The sequence below is a fragment of the Trichoderma citrinoviride genome, assembly GCF_003025115.1.
Source record: "Trichoderma citrinoviride strain TUCIM 6016 unplaced genomic scaffold BBK36scaffold_14, whole genome shotgun sequence".
Classification (NCBI taxonomy): domain Eukaryota; kingdom Fungi; phylum Ascomycota; class Sordariomycetes; order Hypocreales; family Hypocreaceae; genus Trichoderma; species Trichoderma citrinoviride.
In genome coordinates this window covers 111,466-132,887 of record NW_020194722.1, presented here as the reverse complement: position 1 = coordinate 132,887, position 21,422 = coordinate 111,466, and the positions used below count along the sequence as shown (strand labels likewise).

At 56.3% G+C, this 21,422-nt stretch overlaps 8 protein-coding genes across 8 annotated transcripts; 3 read left to right on the top strand and 5 right to left on the bottom strand.

The window, feature by feature from the left end:
- Window positions 1-729: 729 nt before the first annotated feature.
- On the bottom strand, window positions 730-1,905 carry BBK36DRAFT_1127342 (hypothetical protein; the record flags this gene model as incomplete). The annotated part of the gene is made up of 1 exon (XM_024891489.1): window positions 730-1,905. The coding sequence occupies one exon, from the start codon at window positions 1,903-1,905 to the stop codon at window positions 730-732; it is 1,176 nt and encodes a 391-aa protein (XP_024746355.1).
- A 1,677-nt stretch (window positions 1,906-3,582) lies between these two features.
- BBK36DRAFT_1171840 (NAD(P)-binding protein) lies at window positions 3,583-4,802 on the bottom strand (the record flags this gene model as incomplete). The annotated part of the gene is made up of 2 exons (XM_024895633.1): window positions 3,583-4,139; window positions 4,205-4,802. 2 exons carry the CDS (start codon window positions 4,800-4,802, stop codon window positions 3,583-3,585), a joined length of 1,155 nt encoding a protein of 384 aa, XP_024746354.1.
- Window positions 4,803-5,525: 723 nt separating this feature from the next.
- BBK36DRAFT_1182618 (hypothetical protein) lies at window positions 5,526-7,363 on the top strand (the record flags this gene model as incomplete). Its single annotated transcript, XM_024896317.1, has 4 exons — window positions 5,526-6,497; window positions 6,593-6,721; window positions 6,782-6,888; window positions 6,985-7,363. 4 exons carry the CDS (start codon window positions 5,526-5,528, stop codon window positions 7,361-7,363), a joined length of 1,587 nt encoding a protein of 528 aa, XP_024746353.1.
- BBK36DRAFT_1136381 (DUF663-domain-containing protein) lies at window positions 7,277-10,216 on the bottom strand. Its single transcript, XM_024892958.1, has 4 exons — window positions 10,198-10,216; window positions 9,975-10,126; window positions 7,515-9,919; window positions 7,277-7,358 (listed from the first exon to the last, which is right to left on the bottom strand). The coding sequence occupies exons 2-3, from the start codon at window positions 10,075-10,077 to the stop codon at window positions 7,587-7,589; spliced, it is 2,436 nt and encodes an 811-aa protein (XP_024746352.1). The 5' UTR covers window positions 10,078-10,126; window positions 10,198-10,216; the 3' UTR covers window positions 7,277-7,358; window positions 7,515-7,586.
- A 297-nt stretch (window positions 10,217-10,513) lies between these two features.
- BBK36DRAFT_1133700 (BING4CT-domain-containing protein) lies at window positions 10,514-12,230 on the top strand (the record flags this gene model as incomplete). Its single annotated transcript, XM_024892111.1, has 2 exons — window positions 10,514-11,200; window positions 11,259-12,230. 2 exons carry the CDS (start codon window positions 10,514-10,516, stop codon window positions 12,228-12,230), a joined length of 1,659 nt encoding a protein of 552 aa, XP_024746351.1.
- Window positions 12,231-12,630: 400 nt separating this feature from the next.
- BBK36DRAFT_1127298 (PTH2-domain-containing protein) lies at window positions 12,631-13,384 on the bottom strand (the record flags this gene model as incomplete). Its single annotated transcript, XM_024891484.1, has 2 exons — window positions 12,631-12,947; window positions 13,024-13,384. 2 exons carry the CDS (start codon window positions 13,382-13,384, stop codon window positions 12,631-12,633), a joined length of 678 nt encoding a protein of 225 aa, XP_024746350.1.
- A 496-nt stretch (window positions 13,385-13,880) lies between these two features.
- Window positions 13,881-14,863, top strand: BBK36DRAFT_1127701 (P-loop containing nucleoside triphosphate hydrolase protein; the record flags this gene model as incomplete). Its single annotated transcript, XM_024891543.1, has 3 exons — window positions 13,881-14,020; window positions 14,109-14,214; window positions 14,285-14,863. The coding sequence occupies 3 exons, from the start codon at window positions 13,881-13,883 to the stop codon at window positions 14,861-14,863; spliced, it is 825 nt and encodes a 274-aa protein (XP_024746349.1).
- A 241-nt stretch (window positions 14,864-15,104) lies between these two features.
- Window positions 15,105-19,655, bottom strand: BBK36DRAFT_1127711 (P-loop containing nucleoside triphosphate hydrolase protein; the record flags this gene model as incomplete). The annotated part of the gene is made up of 6 exons (XM_024891544.1): window positions 15,105-16,372; window positions 16,455-18,935; window positions 19,013-19,262; window positions 19,327-19,375; window positions 19,469-19,497; window positions 19,596-19,655. The coding sequence occupies 6 exons, from the start codon at window positions 19,653-19,655 to the stop codon at window positions 15,105-15,107; spliced, it is 4,137 nt and encodes a 1,378-aa protein (XP_024746348.1).
- Window positions 19,656-21,422: the final 1,767 nt, after the last annotated feature.

Sequence of the window (21,422 nt, the reverse complement as noted above, 5' to 3'; positions counted from 1 at the left end):
ACTTCAAGCACGAAACTCTGGTTCTGAAAGACTCGGCGTATTGTCTGAGTCGCATGCCGTATCTACGTGCTATTTGCAGGATTACTCACGTGCGCGTTCCCGTCTTTTCATCTGTGGTAAGGCTCGGTGCCTTGCATCGTCAACACCAATGGCTGCCACTTCAAGTGCCGCGCCACCCATCCAGCCGGTTCCCAGTTGGCAAGCTGCAGGCATGACGTGCATATTCGAGCCTTACTGTGTATGGCACGGTATCCTAGAGTCAGGCAGGCTCTTCCAGACTACTAGTAATCCTTCAGGGCTGAGGGCTCGGTACCTCGTACTCACGCCTGCTCCAGTCAGCTTCGTGTACCGGCGCACAAAAGTACAGAGGGCCCTCTACATGTGCTTACTCAATCTGGCAGTTACCTTTCTCTGAGTCTGCTGGTATCGTTCCACAGGGATCCAATACTGGCCAAGCAGTATGTAGATGCCTAGAATCGCTGTCTAGGACCTTGATCCGTGAGCGAGTCGCTGAGCCGCCTCGAGCAAATTGACCGATAACCCGTAAAGAGCAAAAGAGATGACTCCTTGTCATACTTGAGCACACAAAGGCAGCAATAGAGATTACCAGTGTGGAAGGACTCAACCACTCATAGCGAAGCAGACTCTGTTGATTAGACCGAAGCTCCGTGTAAGTCAACTAGGTGAGACATAAGTAACCGCACTGGTTTCTATTCCGCTACACACATCCTACTTCTGATTCTGAGCCTTGACACCCGCATCTCCCAAAGGAACAGCAATACTATAGCTCATAGGACTATTCACCTCCTGAACACCCGTCGACAACAGAAGCGGCGTCATCGTGCCATCCTCCGAGAAATACAGCTCCGGCCTCTCTCTGCGGAAGTAATCAATCGTCGTCCCATCATCGAACGGGACCTCGGTGCTGAACGCCAGCGTCTTGTTGCCAAACGTCCATGGCCCAGTGTAGTTCCTCGCCCACGCATGTCGACCAACGTTGGGCCCCCAGCCAAAGCCGCCGTCAGACTCGAGAGAGTGCATCAGCATGTGGAAGTTGCCTCGCTTGTCTCGCCAGACAAACGGATCCTCGTTGGGATCGGAGAAGATGGGGTCCGGCTCAATCTTGGTATACGGGCCCTCGTAGCCCTTCTCCGAAACGGCGACATTGATCAGCTCGCTGCCACCGCAGTTGATCGGGCAGCCGCGATAGACCAGGACCATGGCGTCTGTGTGGCTGGAGCTCGAGTACAGAGGGAAAGCCGTAGGATTGGTCAAGTCGGCGTCCCAGTCCGCCGTGTTGTCTCCCTGCATGACCTGCCCCTTAAAGCTCCAATGGCGAAGGTCCCGGCTGCTGAGCACCGAGACGCCGCTCTCGCCATTGACGTTGTTGCCCGGGCCGCACGTGAAGCTCTGCGACTGGCAGGTATCCGAGACCTCCGTGGGGCAGCCGATGTAGTACAGGAGCCACTCCTTGTCCGCAGGGCTGTACACGACCGTCGGGTTGTGCGCAAAGTGGCCCATGACCTCGGCCGCGAAGGTGTAAGGCCCCGCGGGCCCCGTGCGCGACACGGCCCTGATGATGCGGCTGTAGGGCGCCCAGTAGTCGAGCCCGCAGCCGTGCGTGAACTCGGAGGCGAAGAGGTGGTACAGGCCGCGCTCCCACGGATCCTTGATGATCTTGGAGCACCACGACGACGTGCCCTCGGCCGTCAGGTTGTAGCCGCCGTTGCGCTTGGCGGGGCGGATGTCGAGGGCGCCGCAGTCGTCGCCGGTCCAGGCAGGGTCACACTTGCAGACGCCGGTTCTGCCACAGACGCCGTTGAGGCTGCAGTCATCGTCGGTGACGCATGTCTGGTGGGACAGCGCCACGAATAGGGCTGATAGGAGGAGCTGGAGCCGCACCATCTTGAAGAGGAACAGCCCTATGGGATGAGGCGGAGTTGGTGAGGTGGCCGACTAAACCGGGGTGGCGGCCAGAACTGTACGGCCTCTGGTAATGGTGAAGGAGGGGGTCTGAGTTGAGCAGCTTATGCCTTCATGCTAGGAAGCCTTAGGCACTGCTTGGTGACCTTGGCCTTACATTAGGAGCCAGAACTTGAGAGACAATGGCTGATACCAGGCTTTATATCCCATGTCTCGGCACTGGAACCCGATACAGCTTCATGTTGAGGAATGCGACGGCGATGAAAATCTGGGGATGCGGGGTGAGGCCGACGGGTAAATGGTTAAGCGCTGTTAGCGACGGGAAGAGTAGCAACAGGGTGAGAACTCTATCGTAAGTGAAGACCGAGTGACCAGATCTGAAGCCGTTTTGAGATCATCGAGGGCTCCATATCGTGGAGGAGAATCCGACGGGTATTACGTTCGCCGGTGTTCATGAGGGGCACTTCGATATACATGTATGTATTAGTGCTACCATTGTCTCTACCTCGTATACGGAGCATTACACCGTTCTAGTAACGTGATTTGATACGAAAAAGACCTTTGATAGGTGGAAGATATACCATGTCAATGTTCCTCTGTTAAGCCGAGTTCGATGCCGGCGTTTATCTCCGCATTTCAGCGATTTACCGTCACTAGTCACGACTTCGGCAATTGATATGCTACTGACCAGCTTCTTCAGACTTGGCACGAGGGCACACAACGTGGAGCAGGGTGAAGAAAGCTCCTAGTATTAGCTGTTGCTCGTATTCTTCCGTTGGTTTTCAAGGAGGATAGATGCCGGTATGAATGATGTGATAAGCATCTGACGAGAGCATATTGCTGTCGCCCACTGATGTCAGTATAATAGACCGTCCCTGTTATTGGAAGTACGAAACACATAGTCCAAAGCCGTCTAGAGACGACGTCGTTCAAGACCGTCGAGCTTCGTACGCAGCTACTGTATCAGTGACATCTACACAACAAGATGAGCTCTCAAATTTCATCTGGATTCCAAATCACTCCACGCATTGCCCAGCAAGGCCTAGACAAAACAGAAGACATGCGTGCACCCTATGTTCCTCTTCGTTCGATTTAGACCATGACGGCCTTCAGCAGCTGATCAATCCACTACCATAAATGGTAACTCTTGATGCATACACTATAGCCGACGGTCCGGAAGAGCTCTCTTTCATATCGAAACTAGAAAAGAACAATCATACCAGGAACAGCTTAGTTGCATACAACCACAAAAGCGGCTATCGTGAGACACTCAACCTCAATGGTTTCCTTGGACAATGCTCTGCGAAAACGAATCTATCCTCGAAAGAAGCTCTCCACCCGATAGATCCGACGGGCTACGCGAAGTGTTCATTGAAGTCCCCTTGCATGGAAGCATTTGACAAGCATCAAGCATGTTTCCAAAGAGGTATCGTGGCACTATTGGTTCATCAAGTCACCTTGAAACAAACTCCGAGGTGACAGGACGGACACAGTTGTGACAATAGGGATCACCAAAGATGCTTTGAAGCCTTCTTTCGCTTACCTGAATGTCATGTTGCTACTGGCATCGTGTTCATTCACATTTTAGAGACACGAGCTTTGAAGGATATAATTTGCAGATTTTCTACATCGAGCAATACAACTTCAACGTAAGATCCATCACATCTCCTCAACATACTCAGCATACGGCGAACCCGCCTCCCTCGCAATCCGATCCAACAACCGATGCACCCTCAGCCCATCCTCAAAGTCCGCAACGCCCTCCTTCTCCCCACGCGCAAACGCCTCCCACACACGCGCCGTGTTCTGTCCCGGAAACGCCACGTCCTCCACATGCTTCGGCGTCTTCTCATCCTTCCACTCCACGACGCGCGCCTCCTTCGGGTCGTGCACCGTCTTGATGCGAATCTCCTGCCCGCTGAGTCCCATCTGCAGGGCGCCGTCGAGAGTAAACTCAATCTCTCCCTCGGTGCCGGAGATGAGCCAGCGGAAGGGCTTGCCGAGGAGCGCGCCGGGGCGGTGGTAGTTGATGCTGGCGATGGCGCCGCTCTCAAGCACGCCTTGGACGAAGATGTGGTCTGGGGATGTCCTGGGGTGGGCCGGGTTGGTGACCTGCCCGTTGCTCAGGTCGAAGAGCTTCATGACGGGATACTGCTTGGAGAGCGACGACTTGACAGTATCAAAGTCGCCCAGCACATGGAGGAAGCCGTCAAGCACTGATAAAACTCGTCAGTTCTTCTCTTCGTCCACACATAAACATCAAACAAGGAGCACGGCTTACAGTGGCCAAACGCAATGTGAAACTCATTCCCGCCACTCTTAAAGTCGAGATAATACGGCGCAGCATCCATCCACATGTCCGGCGGCCCCATCTGAGGCGAGTACTGCACCTGCGTGCTCGTCACCTTGCCAATCGCTCCGCCGTCAACAAGCTCCTTGACCTTGCGCAGCGCGGGATCAGCACGGAACTGCGTGCCCACAATCGTCTTGACATGTGCCTCCTTGGCCAGCCGCGCCAGCTCCTCGGCCTGCTTTGTGCTGGCTGCGAGCGGCCACTCGACAAAGAGCTGCTTCTTGGCCAGGAGGACCGGCTTGGCGACCTTGTGGTGGCTGGTCACAATAACGGAGACGACGACGAGGTCGACGTTGGGGTCCGCGGCAATGTCTTCGGGCTTGCCGTAGGCCTTGGTGGTGGAGGGCAGCTTGTGAAAGTTGATGGAGCGCTGGGCGGACTCGACGGACGAGTTGCAGACGGCGACGATTTCGTAGTTGGGCGAGGGGACGAAGGAGGCCAGGTGGGCGCCGACGGCCCAGGCTCCGGGGCCGAGGGCAGGGCCTGTGGCGCCGAGGCCAATGATGCCGATTCTGATGGGGGCCATTGTGATGTTTATATCAGGTAAAGATGGTGTTCTGTAGGGGTAAAGATGATGATGGTGATGGCGAGGATGGACGAATATCTACTGCTTCATTGCTGGTGGGTGTGCCGCTCTATTTGTACCTGAGTGTCCTCCTCCGTCTCATGCCAGTATAGGCAATACAGCAGTCCCTCCGTCCTCGCACAATCGGCGATCCATCATGCCGTCTTCCATATCCTTCTCCATCTCTCCCTCCCATCTCAAATGGCACCATACGGAATTCCGTCGGCTCCCCTACAGCCACCAGCCGCCATATCAATGAATAATCGACCTCTCGCCTCAGCTCATCCGCTCTCTCCCCCAGCCCGAACAGAACCTGTCAGCCCATTTTGCCCATCAGATCTTAATCTAGCGCCACGCCCAGATCCAACCAACGCCTCCAAGCTTCTTTATTACTCTGCTCATATACATACATGTAGTCTTCAACCCGTTTCTTCAAAACCCCCCCTTGTGCCGGCCCACTCGAACTCCGGCGTGGCTCCACCCAAACTCCGAAGCGTGAGGCGCTGCTCCGGCGTCCGCGTCCTGTCAGTTGTCGTGACTTTTATTTCCGGGCATTCCTTTCCAGCTTCATCCGTGCTATGACCGTAACCGTAATTCCTCTTATTCCATCTCCTACAACTTGTAAATGCCAATCCATCAGACAAAGAGTCTCCTCTCTCTTCTCAGAAGCCCAACAAGAAAAACATGCCCATATCCAGGCAAAAGTCATGCGTCCAGTGCCGCAAAGCAAAGGCCCGCTGCAGCCTCGCCCTCCCGCGCTGCTCCCGCTGCATGTCCAGGAACCTCCCGTGCGAATACGCCGGCGGCGCAGTTCCGCGAATGACCCCCTACATGTCCTCCTCCGTGCTGCAGGCTCTCAACCCAACTAGCATTAATACTCCCACGACTCATACTAGTAGTAGCGACACGCCGCAGCAGCACGCCGGACATGTGCGGGTCCTCGCCGCCAGGCACGGACAGGAGGGCGCTGCTACTGCTCCGGGATACGCCGCGCTGGATCCTCTCGGCATGATCTCCTCGTCTCCATCAGCTGCTACCGCTTCGTCCTCTTCCGCCGGACAAATGGCTGCTCCTCAACACAGCACCACTACTCGCCCAGACTGGCCTCCTCTACAAGTCGAACTCGACCCTCCTGGCCCAACAAGCCATGCACCAGCCGGGAGCCTCGACACATCCGCAATGGGCCTCACCATCGAGCCCTGCCACAGCGTCTTCAGCTTCCTCCACAACATCAACATGAACCCCCCCGACAGCGAGCCCGACCTGGACACGCGTCTCCGGAACCCCGTCACCGGCTCCGGCACGCAGTCCGACTTCCTCCTCCACGACAAGGCCTCCCGCGTGCTGACCAAGCGCCGCGGCCTCACGGCCAGCAGCGTGCTCGCCACGCGGACCATCCTCGGCCAGGTGTGCTCGTATCCCGCCATGCTGGTCAGCGGCCACGCGCTGCCGCCCTTCATCCACAGCCGGTGCAGTCTCAACGACGATGGTGGCTCGACGAGGCATGACTGCGCGAGGGAGGGGAGGCATGCGTGTTTGGGCAGGACGCTGAGTGTTTGTGCGTCGCTGGTGGGCATGTGGATGGATAGGACGCCTGTGAGCAGCTCGTTTGTGTGGGAGACGATTTATAATGAGGTTGCGAGGATGCACAAGGAGGTGAGTTGTCTCCCCCCCGTGTCCAAGGCTTCATCGTACATGTTGTGTCGAGAATGAGATGTAATGATGCTAACATATACCGTGGATCGTGTCAGCACGAAGCATTTGATTCAGAAACAATGCTTGAGTCAATTCAAGCCTTGACAGTATACATGTTACTACAAGCACAGGACGCAGAAGCGCTGGTCAAAAACGACGTCAAGCTCCTCCTCATCACATTAGGCGTATGTCCATCCCCCTTTCTAATCATCAGATTCACCACCAACACACCCCAAAAACTACAGGAACTCGGCCAAAAGCTGCACTCCACCCTCGCATACAACACCTTCATCGACACCATCGAAACCCCCCTCTGCCGCCCAACATGGGTCCTCTACGAAAGCGCACGAAGGTATGTAACCTCATCCCCCCCTCCCTTTTGCCCACCAAAGTCACATAACATCTTCTCTTGTCTCTTACATTATATGGATATATCTATATACAAAAGAACGCTCTGCCTCCTCTACATCATCGAAATGTTCCTCGAAATCAACCTCCGCCAGTCCGAATCCCGCTGCTGCCAAAGCTTCGCCGCCGCGCCCCTCCCCTGCGTCCGCGACCTCTGGGAGGTCCCCTCCACCTACGATTGGAGCAAGCGCTACGCCGCCTTTCTGCGCGGCCGCTCCGTCGCCAGGATACTCACGTTGAAGGACTACAAGCTGGCGCAGCACTTGTCCCCCGAGGAGCTTCTTCTTGACGGATCGTCATCGTCATCATCCTCTGGGTCTTCTGGATCCATCATGAAGGATGTGATGAGGTGGTGTGAGGGCATGGATTCGTTTGGGACGTTGGTTTCGCTGGCGGCGACGCTGGTCAAGTATGTTTGACCTTGTGCCGGCGTTTGTTATGGGGGGTTATGGGCATAGAATTGTATAGGGTACGTGTCTGGTTGCGGAGTGTTTATTATCCGGTAGACGTCTACAGCGATGGAGTTTCCGGGATATTGCATCACATAACGAGAGATGATTATGAGAAACAAATCGGTCGTAATATTCATAACCTCTAAATAATGCCATGTATGCTTTTATTTTTCTTCCCAAATTCTTCCCATCACTCCATCATGGTATCTTCATCCGCTCCCTGCCCCTCCACAGCGCCAGCGTCCAACAACGACCCAGTAACAGGCACGGCATGTCGCGGCCAGACTCTCTTGTACAGACTGATGCCGACAGAGTCTTGAGGGTTGATCCGCCCGTCAAACGTCGCCTTGAAGTAACCGTGCGTGCCCAGGGGCTCCTTGATGAAACCGCTGCGTCCGCGCTTCGTCCACAGAGGCATCGCCTTGAACCACTCCACGTCCTCGCGGTTGAAGAACATGTATCGGATCGTGACAATCTTCTTGTGGATGTGGTACGGGTGGCCCGCCAGGATGACCCGCTTGGCCACGACACGAGATGTCGACGGCGGCAACGCGGTGCCGGTGGCAACCAGCGACAGCCCGCCGGCCGACGCGTCTTGGTCCTCGGCGCCACCCGCGCTGGGGGCCATTCGCTTGAAGAAGAGAACGGGGACGGCGCCCCAGGTGATGGGTCCCATGAACGTGGCAATGGCCGACTGGCCTGGGTGGAGGTACCGACAGTACTTGTGCACGTCGTTGGGCGTCGATCCCGACTGCGAGAAGAGGGGCTTGATGACCATCCTCCGGGGGCCGCACTGGGCAATCAGCTCCTCCTTGGACTTGATGGAAGTCGTCTCGTCCGAGCTGAGGTTGATCAGATAGTTGACGGCCGTCTTCTTGTTCTCGTGCCGCAGCAAGGAGACGAGCTTGACCGGCGCCTTGGGGTTGTAGGACTTCTCCGTGGCGGCAGGGATGCCCTTGATGTAGACGTGGACGCGGGTGCCGGGCTGCACGCCTCCAACCAACGCCTCGCGGGTTGCCCTTGATCGTGAAGCGTTGTAGTCGGGAACCTGCAGGAGCCTGCGCCACTCTTCTGGCTCGTGAGCTCGATCCTCGTCCTCCAGCCAGGGGCTGGTGCGGAGGCTCTTCAGACCGCGATACCGGGCTAGCCTTTCTCTGGCCAGCACGTGAGGGTGAAGCTCAATTTCGTCAGGAAACTCCTTGTCTTCTTCCACCTCGTCCCGCTTCCGTGCTCGGTACTGTTCCAGCTGCGCAGCGTCTTCTTCCTCGTCTGGCATGGCTTCAGATTGAGGGTATTCTGAAGGACCAGCCTCCGTGGGCTCGGGTTGAGCGAATCCCTCGATACCGTCCTCGGGTCCCACTGACTCTTCTTCGTCATTCTCATCATCCATCTCCATGTCTTCCATGTCAGAGCCCGAGTCCGACACGTCGTCCAGATACCACGCCGACTGATACTTTGACGTTCCCTTGGGCACTTTCTTGGTTCCAGCCGTGGCCTCGTCTTCCTCGTCTGAGAAGTAGTGGTGCTCGTCTAGCAGCACGCCCTTCTTTTCTGAAGGCGCAACGGACATGGCGGCGTCATCCTCCGCGTCCATCATGACGTCTTCAGGGGCGAGGTCGTTCAAGTCGTCCCGATCGGCAGAGGGCTCCTCCAGGACCTTTTCTTCCTCGGCCTCCATTGTGATCTCCTCACCCTTCTTCTTGATGTGTTTTGGTAGAGGGGCGGCGACAATCTTTTCGATTTGGAATGTGCCCCAGTCACCAACCTGCACCAGTCGGTCCGCCTTCAGTCCCTTGCCGCGCACCACTCCGGTGATGATTGTGGACTCCGAGTCACTGGACGCAAATTGGACATTTTCCGCCAGCATCCAACTTCTCTCATCTCTCCACCTGATGCCCTTGGGGGTTGTGCTGCACAGAGACCGCATCAGGTTGGCACAGTCCTGCCGGTTGTCGGTGCTGTAGAGCTTCTCCTGCTCGGGGTGGAAATGGGTAATGAAGGATTTGAGCGAGCCCATGATGCCAGGCCTCTGCTTGGCAGGCTCAATCTTGTCAAGACCCTGCACCATCGTGAAGAGCGTGGACAGGCCCTGGCTCTCGACGCTTCGAAGAATCAGTTCTCCAAGTTGGTCCACCTCGACAGAAGCCGACAGGACGATGACAACGAAATCGGCGGTGGCGGCAGCATCCAAGCATGCGGTGAGGTCTCGCTCGAGGGCAACATATTGCAGCTTCTGCTTGAAGCGGTCGACCGGGACCTGGAAGTTGTTGCCGCTCAGATCGGCTTCGATGTCGAGGCTACCGTTGAGCGACTGAATAGCCGCCTTTGCATCGCCGTCGGAGCACAGGGGGATAACCGCAACAATTCTGGGGGCAGCATCCTTTCCAGAGAAAATGGACGTCTCCTTGAGGTGTTCCCTGTGCTTGGTGAGGCGATTCTGCTTGGCCTGGTTTCGTCGGTCGAACTTGGACATGACTTGCTGGTGGGGAGTCTTGCGCGATCCTTTTTCGTTAGGGACTCGGCCTAGTAAAAGCGTTAGCGATCCGTGGCTTCACATAGAATGAATGCTCAGTCGAACCTTTTGCGCGGTCTCTCAGCTCATGCTTGGACGCAGCCTTGGACTTGAACGGCTTGTGGGTGACTTTCGTCGTGGGCCGGTGCGAGTGCACGGCGGCAGGCATTTTTCCGTCGCCGCCAGCCTTGAACCGAAACGGTAGCGATGCCACTTTGGATGTCGTAGATTTCGAAAAATCCAGCAAATCGCTGTTCTTCCCAATCGAAGCTCGTGATGGCTTTTTGTATTGTATTCGTCGGGACAGGCGCAAAGATCATGCAGAATCGCTGGATGGTGGGGTTTTTGGTTATCAAGAATTTTTCTGTTGTGGCGCGTTATCGATAAGCGCAATGGACAGGCCGATCAGGGCCCAGCCAATGGGACGATTGCGATAGGCGGCGACAAAGTGCTAGGCGTTGGAAATTTTGTTTCTTTGCTTGCGACTTTGATAGTAGAACCAAATCCCATCCAGCCCGTTTTCTGCGAATTGTCCAGCACCCTTTTGCCGAGTCTCGCCGTCCACGAAGAAAGCGTCAAAGGGGGAGAATTCTCACATGGCCGCAATGGAGGCGGAACCGGCGGTAGCCCGAGCGCCGACAGCGCGCAAGAGCGGCGCAATCGTCACGCACAAGCCCCGAACAGACATGGCCACCCGCGCCGAGAGGGAAAAGGCGCGGAGGATACGAGAGGCCCAGCAGGCATACGGCCGAGGGAAGCAGATCAACACCAAGCAGATCAAGGACAAGAAGCTGCGGCGGAATCTGAAACAGCTCGAGGCAAAGTACCAGAACGCGACGCTCAAGGCCAAGGATGCCGAGATCCTGCTGGAGAACACGTCCGGCTTCCTCGAGGCCGAGGGCGAGCTGGAGCGGACGTACAAGGTGCAGCAGGATGAGATCGTGGCCAACGTCGCGGTCGAGACGGCCAAGAAGCGGTTCGAGCTGAAGCTGGACCAGCTGGGGCCCTACCTGTGCGACTACTCACGGAACGGACGGGAGCTGCTGCTCGGCGGGCGAAAGGGCCATGTCGCGACGATGGATTGGCGGGAGGGGAAGCTGGGCTGCGAGATCCAGCTGGGCGAGACGGTTCGAGACATCAAGTGGCTGCACAACAACCAGTTCTTCGCCGTGGCGCAGAAGAAGTACGTCTACATCTACGACCGCAACGGCGTCGAGATCCACTGCTTGAGGAAACACTCGGAAGTCACACACATGGAATTCCTCCCCTATCACTTTCTCCTGGCCACAATGGTATGCGTTCCCTCCTCTCTCCTCAAGAGTCTAATTACTCTCTAACACTTGGCATAAGAACACAGGAGGCGTCCTCAAATACCAAGACACGTCGACCGGCCAGATCGTCGCCGAGCTCCCCTCCCGCCTCGGCCCCCCGACCTCATTAACGCACAACCCCTACAACGCCATCGTCCACGCCGGCCACCAGAACGGCACCGTCACGCTCTGGTCGCCCAACTCGGCCGAGCCGCTCGTCAAGCTGCTGGCCCACCGCGGGCCCGTGCGAGGCGTCGCCGTCGACCGCGAGGGCCGGTACATGGTCTCGGCCGGCCAGGACGCGCGCATGGCCGTCTGGGACATTCGCATGTTCAAGGAGGTCAGCACGTACTCGACGTACACGCCCGCCTCGTCCGTCGCCATCTCGGACACGGGCCTCACGGCCGTCGGCTGGGGCACGTCGACGACCATCTGGAAGGGCCTCTTCGACAAGAACCTGGCCGAGCAGCAGCGCCAGTCGCACCCGTACATGAAATGGGGCCGCGAGGGCAAGGCGGTGGAGCGCGTGCGCTGGTGCCCCTACGAGGACGTGCTCGGCATCGGCCACGACAAGGGCTTCTCGTCCGTCATCGTCCCCGGCGCCGGCGAGGCCAACTTCGACGCCTTCGAGGCCAACCCCTTCGAGACGGCCAAGCAGCGCCAGGAGACCGAGGTCAAGGGCCTGCTCAACAAGCTGGCGCCCGAGATGATCGCCCTCGACCCCAACTTCGTCGGCAACGTCGACCTGCGCTCCGACGCCCAGCGCCGCGCCGAGCGCGACCTCGACGCCAAGCCCGTCGACGTCGCCGAGGAGATCCGCAACCGCGCCAGGGGCAAGAACGGCGCGCTCAAGAAGTACCTGCGCAAGCAGCGCAAGCGCAACATCATCGACGAGAAGAGGCTGCGCGTGGACGAGCTGTGGAAGGAGCAGCAGAAGAAGAACGACAAGAAGCGCAAGGAGGTCGAGGAGGATCTGGGGCCGGCCCTGTCGCGGTTTGCCAAGAAGGAGTGATTTCGGTTCTGCTGTTTGGAGTACGGGTTATAGTATAGCCTTTGGCACACATCTACCTATCAAAAATGCATAGTAATGAATACCCATGAGCATGACACAGGGGGTGCTCGTGAGGTTCTTGGACATGCGTTGACGCAATTCGTATCATATCCATCTGATGGGAAAGGAACATAGAGCTCTTGATATGTGAATGAAATTATCAATGCTTGCCGTTCTATTTTTTGATCCCAGTATGCCCGTTCGTTTTTATACCTGGCGCCTATCCCATGCCATCACATGTTTCACAGCTCCAATGCAATTCATCCATCACCAGACGCCGTCCCTTTAGACCACGTATGATATTTCCATCTCGTACTCCATCTCATCTCACACACACCATATATCCTCTCATGCCCCCCTCTCACAACAGCTTCAAACCCCCCGTAACCTTGTCCACCAAGCTCTTCGGCCCCGGTCCCACACCCAGCACCGTCATGCTGCCCGCCTCGATCTGCGTCCGGCCAGCATCCTGAATCACCTCGGCCGTGAGCCCCATCGCGCGCGCCTTGCCCCGCAGCTCCAGCAGCTCGGCCTGGCTCTTGACCTGCACTGCGATCTTGGCCTGGCCGAAGCGCTCCCACCGGGAGAGCACGCGGCGTTCGGGCGACGACGGGTCGGCGCTGGCGAGGGCCTTGTAGCAGGCGAGCGCGGCGTGAGAGCATTGCGCAGCGATTTTGCCTAATTTATATCAGCCTCGTTTCTCTTCTCTCATCATCCAATATCCGCATATTGAAAGGGGGAAAAAATAACACACCTTTGGTCATGCCCAGATCCGTGCGCACAACCAACACCAGCTTACACTCCTCGCTGCTCTCCCCCATGAGGCTCTTCCTCTCCGCGGCGCCCGACTCGCGGAACCGGAGCCCCTGCCGGCGGTCCGCGTCCAGCCCGTTGGCCCAGTTGGGCGCGTGGTCCAGCGGCGTGCCGTCCACGTCCACGTCGCTCTCGTCGCTCTCGACCGGGTCGTTGTGGTACCGCCGGCGCTCCTCGGCCAGGGCGGGCGAGATGAGGTAGCCGCGGGTGGTGAAGATGCCGAACATGTAGCCGGTGACGAAGCTGGCGAGGGCCGTGGTCAGGATCATGCCCGTCTGGTAGGCCTGTTCGTCGGTGGACATTGTGGGCGGTTTGCGGCAAGGTCAGATCTGCTGTTTGCTTTTGGCGATGCTTCAGGTAGTGTAGAGGTGAAGAGTAGGGTCGGAGAGCAGATGGGTCGTGGGGATTGAGGCGATGGTACTGACGGTGATGCTCGAGGTTGTATGTTAGAAAAGAAAAGAAGATGCAATGCGCCAGCAGCCACGAAGAAAAAAGCACATGCACGCGGCCAACCTGATGTGACCCAGGCCGTCATACGCATTAGACAGACGCCCTGTAACTCCCTAGAACCAGCGCCATCCTGCCCTGAATCTTCCCCTCCAACCCCCCACGTCCAGCCGCTAAACCCCTGCCCGTATCTGCCGAACCTCTATCGACTTCGAGCCCGCTTCGCCTACACGATCCCCGCCATCCGCCCATCCATATCAACCCGGATATCAACTCAACTCTCATCCCATCTCCTCTCACACCAAAACAACACCAACACAACACAACACAAAAGAGAGAAAAAGCCCCCAAATGCCCCCCAAAAAGGCCCTCGTCATCGCCCTCTCCGGCTGCTCCTCCAGCGGGAAAACCACCCTCGCCCGCCTGCTCCGCGACATCTTCCCCAACACCTTCATCCTGCACGAAGATGACTTTTACCGCCCCGAAGCCGAGTGAGTTCCTTGCCACAAGTCTTATGTTTTCTCTTCTGAAAACTCTCTCTTCTGATACAATTTGAATCATGTTTTGAAACCATGTTAGGCTTCCCGTGAAAAACGGCCTCGTGGACTGGGACTGTCCCGAATCCATCGACATACCCGCCATGGCATCCGCCCTCGCCTACATCCGCGAAAACGCCTCTTTTCCCGTCCGTATCCCTCCTCACAAACTCCCCTCACAAGACAAAACGCAAACTGACATCTCCAACCCCCCAAAAGCCAACCCTCGACTCAAAAGAAGACCAAAACTCAGTCGGCCCCTCCCCCATCCCCCCCACCCTCACAGAAACCCTCAAACAAAAAGTCCTCTCCCACCTGCCCCCCTCCCACCCCCTCCTCCTCTCTCATCAATCCCATCAATCCCAGGACGACGAAACAACAACAACATCATCGTCATCATCATCATCGGCATCAGCGCTCAGAATATGCATCCTCGACGGCTTCCTCCTCTTCACCCCGGCAATGTCCTCCATCCAACCCCATCTCGACCTCAAAATCTTCCTCCGCGCCTCCTACGCCCAAGCCAAGGCCCGCCGCGAGGCAAGAGACGGCTACGTCACCCTCGAGGGCTTCTGGGCCGATCCGCCGGGCTACGTGGACAAGATTGTCTGGCCAAACTACGTCGAGGCGCATGCGTGGCTGTTTGAGGACGGAAATGTCGAGGGCAGGTTCAGGGCGGATGTGCTTGAGAGGGAGGGGATTCGGGTGCCCGAAGGGGAGCCCCTGGATGGTGATATGGAGACTACTCTGACGTGGATGGTGGATTTGTTGCTGGAGGAGCTGAAGAAGTATGCTTAGTCTATAGATGAGTGCTGGATATTCAGCTGAGAAAGGGCAAAGGATCTATACAAGACACCATAGTCGTTCATCACCCTCGTATATCAAAATGAAGAGAAACGAAAATTGCCAATATCAGCTGCAGACAGTCTAGTCCCGTCCCTTAATCGCTCATGATCTTTCACAAGTTCCAAACACTAAATACTCATCCAACATCAACTCACCCACGACCCTCAACATCATCTCCCGCCTCTCTCTGCAATCACAATCCCACCATCACCACATCCCCGGTACTAAGCCTCTTCTCCTCCCTCAAAATCCGTAACGCCTCCGTCGCACCCTTCGTCTTCACCTCCTCCTTATTGACCCCCCCGCGCACAACCACAACCTCCCGCTTCCCAACAAACACCTTGCAAAAGTACTCCTTCTCCCCCGCGCTCTGCTCGCTGTCCTTGACTTCCAGCTCGTACGTCACAGTCTCCGTGTTCGCCCACATGCCCAGCTCCTCCTTAGGATGCTGCACACGGACTTCGTCACGCAGCAGCCGATCCATGTACTTTAGTATCCCAAACTGCGCAACCATCCCCTCGCACGCCGCCAGCGACCCAGAGTCGATCCACACGGCGCCCAGAACGGCCTCGAACAGGTCCGAGTAAAACTTCTTGGGGTTCAGCGCGGCCAGAAGGGCCCAGGGGTAGTGGTCATCCTTCTCCATGGCGTCGAGAATCTGCTCTCTCAGAGCCGCGTGCCGCTTTGTCGTCTCTTTCTGCTCGATAGCAATGGGAAACGAGGCATGCCTCATAAAGGACCACAAGTAGGAGACGTCATCCGGGGTCTCCATGGAACCATCGTCCTTCACCACAAGGTTCGCCGCCAGTTGCACCCCGTGCTCCATCGTCATAAAAGCAAGGAACTCGCCATTCACCAAGCCCGTTTTCAGTGTATGCATCCGAAAGTGGGCCAGCGCCGGCTTCAGTTTAAACAGCTTCGTAACGATTATGTTGTCCAGGACAGCGTCTCCTATGAATTCCAGCCTCTCGAGAGACCGTTTTCCTGTGTCTGCCGCGTAGGAGGCATGCGTCAGGGCCTCAATCAAGAGAGCCTTCTTTCGAAACTTGTATCCAATCAGGGTCTCCAACGGCTCCAACGTCGGCGGAAGAGGCTCGTCCTCTGGCATTCTCGCGTAAAGAGACTCCCTGTCTGCATCCACACTTGTCCACAAGCCTTCGGGGATGAACGTGGAGATGCAAGTCACCGCCTTGGCAAGACCCCCATCAACGTACGATGCCCCAATCAGTGCTTCAACCACATCTGCGAGTGTCTTTGTAGATAGTTTCCTCTTCTCTGGAACAGCGCCGTCCCCTTCTTGGAGGACATCATCCAAGTAAAATGGACGCCACTTTTGGCCGGTAAAGGGCTTTGTTACCATGAATCGCGGCAGCCCAAACTCGAGAGCGGCTTTGTACAGCCTGGAGTTGGAAACGAGCCGGTCCCGCCAGAATGAGAGATAGCCCTCAGGATAATCGGGCTCTAAGTGGCAGCATCACCGTGGTCAGCAAGCGTTCAGACAGCAAGAGATGGGTGCGCAGTATCAAAGCAACCAGCAACCTACTTTCAGCAGCAGCGCGCATACAGGCACAGAACTTGAGAATCGAATCGCCCAGAAACTCCAACCTTTCGTAGTTCACCGGCTCCGAGGCACTCCGCGCGCTGATGGCCTCCTTGACCAGATACAGATCCGAAATACCAATTCTTTGCAGAACGGAGTGGGCCAGCTCTTTAGCCAAGAGCATGACGCCGAGCTCGTGTATCAGGCTCGGGATCAACATGCCAAACTGGGCATGCCTGGCCGGGATGGAATCGACGGTCGCCAACTGCAGCGGATACACGCGCGCGTACGGCTTGCTGCTGACCTCGTTCTTGGTGGGATCTCCCTGAAGGGGGTGCAGAAAGTCTGTCCGCCGCGTCCACTTGGTGAGCACGAGATAGGGCACGTTTTCGGGCGCCTTGTCATACTCGTAAAAGGTATTCTGGACCTGGCTCGCTTCGGGCTTGAACGCGATAGTGTCCTTGTACAGATAGGGGGCTTTGGTGTTGTCCCGGATGAGGAACTCTCCCTGGTTGAATCTCTCATTCTGGGGATCGTATGTGACGTCGCCAATTTGGTCCATCGATAATGACTGATCTTTCGCCCAGACACGAATTACGTGCTCTCTTTGCTCAACCGGCCACCGGTGACCAAAGTGCAGCGCCAGCAGAGTCGAGGTATGATCTGGCAAGGACGCAACCTGTTCATGCGGCACGGGTTTCCCAGCCCCCAGCCGGAGCTCCACAATGTGGTTGCGGTCGAGGAACATTCGCAAAGGTTGGGGCTGGTTCAGCCAGACCGGCAGAAGAATCTCGTACTCGGCACTCACTCGGCCATCCTCCTCAACGCAACTCACGGAGTAAAGCCACTTGTCGCCAGCTTCCCGCCATGCAGGAGCAACATGATGCCATGGCTTCATCAACGGCTCAACCGGCACCTCGGATACTCGCTTATCGAGTCCGGACAACATGTCGCTGGACTTTAAGGGCAGCAAATTGTCGTTGACCAGCTTCGCGTCATATAAGGCGAGATACGCCTGATATGCGGCATCCTTGGTAGCGTTCTTCTCGGAGCGCCAAGGGGAAGCACTGGTGTGCTGCCTCAGCTTCACCGGCAGAAATGGAGGGAGCAGCACGGTGGCCTTCAAATAAGAGTCGCCCTCGTTCTGGATGATGTAGTCCGGGCGGCTGTCCACATAATCTGACGGGCACAAGACTCTGCAGAAGTGCTCGAGGTGCTGCTTAGCATTGTCAAACTCCAGCCTTGCGCCGGTGGACGGGACGATGAAGAACATGCTGCTCGGGCCCTCCGAGTCTTCCAGTCTGCTGAGCTCACGTGCCGCCCTCTCTTCGTCTTCAAAAATCTTATTCATTTCCTCCTCTCTAGCCTGCCACTGTTGTATAGCAGGGTTGGCGTGGTCAAAGAAAAGAACGAGTCTCGAGTCCTTGGAGCGAGCCCGTCCGCGCCGCTGAATAAACGCCTTTGGGGTCGTGGGCTCATCGAAGCATATAACGAGGTTGCAGGCAGGCACGTCGATGCCCTCCTCCAACACTGACGTCGCAATCAGCAGGTTGATCTTGCCAGAGCGGAAGCTCTGCAGATCCTTATAGTCCGTCTTCTGGTCAAACTCGTGGACGGCCTTTTTTCGTGCAGCATGCTTCGAGGTTCCAACCATGGTCCCGATTCGATACCGAGACGTGACGGCCTGGTTGATGGAGAGGACCTCGGCCAGCATGGCCACCATGACTCGCTCCTGGACGAAAATGATGCCCACTGTGGCCTCTTCTATCGATAGCAGCTCGGTGAGCAGTCGGCCAACTTTGTCCGAAATGTCGTCAAAGGCCTGTGGCACCTCGGGAGGAGGTTGGACTTTGACGCGGCGATAGATGTCGGCCAGGTGTTTCTTTTCCAGGTAGCTCGTCGGGGGGCCCGACGACCACTTGTTACCATACTCATCGACTCCATCTTTTTTCTTGTCCATATTCTCCAAGTAAGATGAGATGGCCTTCCAGATGTACAGGTCAGCAACCCAGGGGCCAAGCTGCCTGCATACCTCTCTCGACCGGGCGCAGAAGGACTTCATATGATTCTGCGTGTAGGTGTCATACTTCTCAAGCGCCTTGACCAAGCTCCGCTTATTCCGGTCCGAGAGGTCGTTGCGCAGCATGAGGATGTAGGGATCTTCTCGAATGTCCAGCTCTCGATAAACCCGGTCCAGGTCGCGCATAGTGGGAGTCATAAAGTCTTCTTCGCCGGGAAAGTAGATGACGTGCTTGATCTTGGGCCTCTTGACGCATTTGAGAAGTTCGTCCCGATGGAGAGTGGGCGAGACGCATCTTGCGTCCATCAGCCATTCCAAGGCATCGAGATCTTGGCGCTCAGATTGAATGCTTGGAGTTGCCGTCAAGCCCAGAATAGCAGGCACGCTGTTACCAGCCGCCTTGTGCGGATGGTAATGGTTGAGCATGATCTTGCCGCCTGGACTTTTGCCAATGCAGTTGTGGACTTGTGCAGCAGTCACGTCAGCAATCTGCAAATGTTTACCCCTTTCCCTTAACGAAGTGATAGCAGGCCAGCCATACCTTCATCAAACACAAGCAACGCCAGAATATCCATGTTGAGGTAAGCGTGATCAAGAGCATCGAGCAGAATCTGGGGTGTCGAGATGACGACTCGAACCTTTTCGAGAAGAGTCTTCCAAATATCCGGCCCCCAAGTATCGACATTGGAATTACCAGCCAGTGTCATCATGGGCACAGCAGGTATCTGCAGCTTGAGCACGTCGTGTTGCTGTTCACACAGCGCAACCGTCGTGGCGATGAACCATATAATCTGATGTGTATGTATCAGTGCTACTGTTTATGCCGTGTGCATACGTATACAGGCGGTGGCTTACCTTTGTCGCATCGCAAGTTTCCAGCTCTTTCTTGATACGAAGCACGGCTCTGATACAACCCTCCAAATCAGTCTTTCGTCAAGAACAGGTGGCAAAGGCTGGCTCAGAGTACAAGAGCCGACATCGCAGGCATGCGACTTACACTTGAGTTTTGCCACTTCCGGTGTCCATCTAGTGTACGATACTCCCCTTGATCAATGGACATGTCTCTCAAGTCGAAACAACGACAGCAGGGGGAAGAAAGGGGAAGGACAGAAATTCCAACATACAGCAACAATGGCATTGTGCTTGAGGCTCTTGTCGAGCATCTCGATCTGATAGGCCCTCATGACTTTGATCTGCTCTCCCTCTTCGTCCAGCGGTGCTGCCTGGGAGCCTGAGGACGTCGGAATGGCTCCATCTTGAACGGGCGTATGCTCCTTGATATCAGCCTCAGGCTCGACAGCCTCGTCCGCGGCAGCCTCACCCGTCCCCGTGGTCGTGCCCGCCCATCTCTCGACAGTGTGACCAGACTCGTAGTCCTGGGATGGAGCCACGTCTCCAGAGGAGCAAGACGTCCACGATCCCGCGTCTGACGACGAGCGTGGGCGCACCTTTAGCACGTCATCGCCATCACTCGCCAGGCACGGAGCAGCAGCCGAAGCAAGGCCAGAATCAGGCCCAGGCCCAGGCTCCAGCGCAGGGCCACCCGACTGCACGACAGCCGCCGCTAGCTGCAACATGGAATGGCGACGGCGGCAGTTTGGCGCTCCCGGGGTGTGACTCAGGCAGCAGCCCCTGCGAAGCACCCGCAGCCTCACCGAGCGTATCCTGACGTGTCGGGCAGACGCAATGAGTGCGTATCGAGCGATTAGCTGCGCATGGATCCCGGCTCGCGAAGCCTCACGACGACGACGGAGCTGGTTGCGGGGTTGGCGACTGGGAGCCGAGACTGATGACGGGCTGGGACGCAGATTTGCACCTGGATCTGCTGCTGGATTCATGCCCCTGCACGGCGGAGGGCCGCTGGTTCGTATGACTGCGACTGGAAGCTAAGAAGAGCAAGTCGTAGTCCTCGCGGGTTAGCGAAGCTTGGATTGTTCGATCCGCGGGGAGCTTAGCAGCATCGACGGGGAGGAGAAGGCAGAGAGGCGTCAACGGATGAGGCGTCACGGCTCGTGTATCACAGGCATCGTTTCCCCGCAAGTAGGACAAGGCCTTATGTTCTTTTGTTGGGCGGCTGGAACGTCGACTCTTGTCTGGGAGGCCTACAAAGTCTACCTCCGAGGTGTAGGCGGAGGAGACGCAATTGGGTGACGTGGGGGGAAGCTGGTCGAGTGAATACAACTGCAACGTCAAACCAGACCGGCAAATAAAGTCAACAAGCTACAGACAGTGCGTGAAGGTTTCTACATCAGGTTGATCTACAGAAAACGGCGAAAGAGTGCTTGTCTGTTGGTTAATGCAGCCACTCATGCAGAGCTCCGGATACAATTCACTTGTCCGGGCTGTTGATGCTTGTTTCGCTGCTTGATAGTGAGCCGCTGCGTTAGAATCGTAACCGTCACCGTTAGCGTCGGCAGCTATATTCACGGCCTGACCTTATCTGATGCTTTCACGTTATTCGCAGTCCCAACACTTTCACGCTTTAGCAACTTAGACATGATGAATCAAACCGAATCCATTACCATAATCTCAGGTTCTTTCTAATAGCTACAAAAATGGTTGAAGCCGTCAGGACAAGATGAGGCAGGGCTTGATGTCTTGGCCTCACAAACAATTTACCCGGTAGGACTAAACTGAAACGTTGATAGCTTTGCGAGAAACCAGGTATCCAAAAGCCAACGGAAGAATCGGGATGGGATTATTCAGATAGTAGTCTATATTTCATCCCGTGTCTTTCTTGGTACAGTTTCCCGAGGAACTTGAGGTCTCATGCCCATTGGTACAAAAGGCTGAATAGTGCGAGGTCCTTCAAAGCTTCACATGATTGACCACCCTCACCCTCAGCCTAAAGCATAGTAATATGGGTAGCAGTGCCCAATGCATCGTCACAAGTCATGACTGACAGGTTTCAAGTTTTTGCCCAATACCATATCGAACTCAATACTACACAG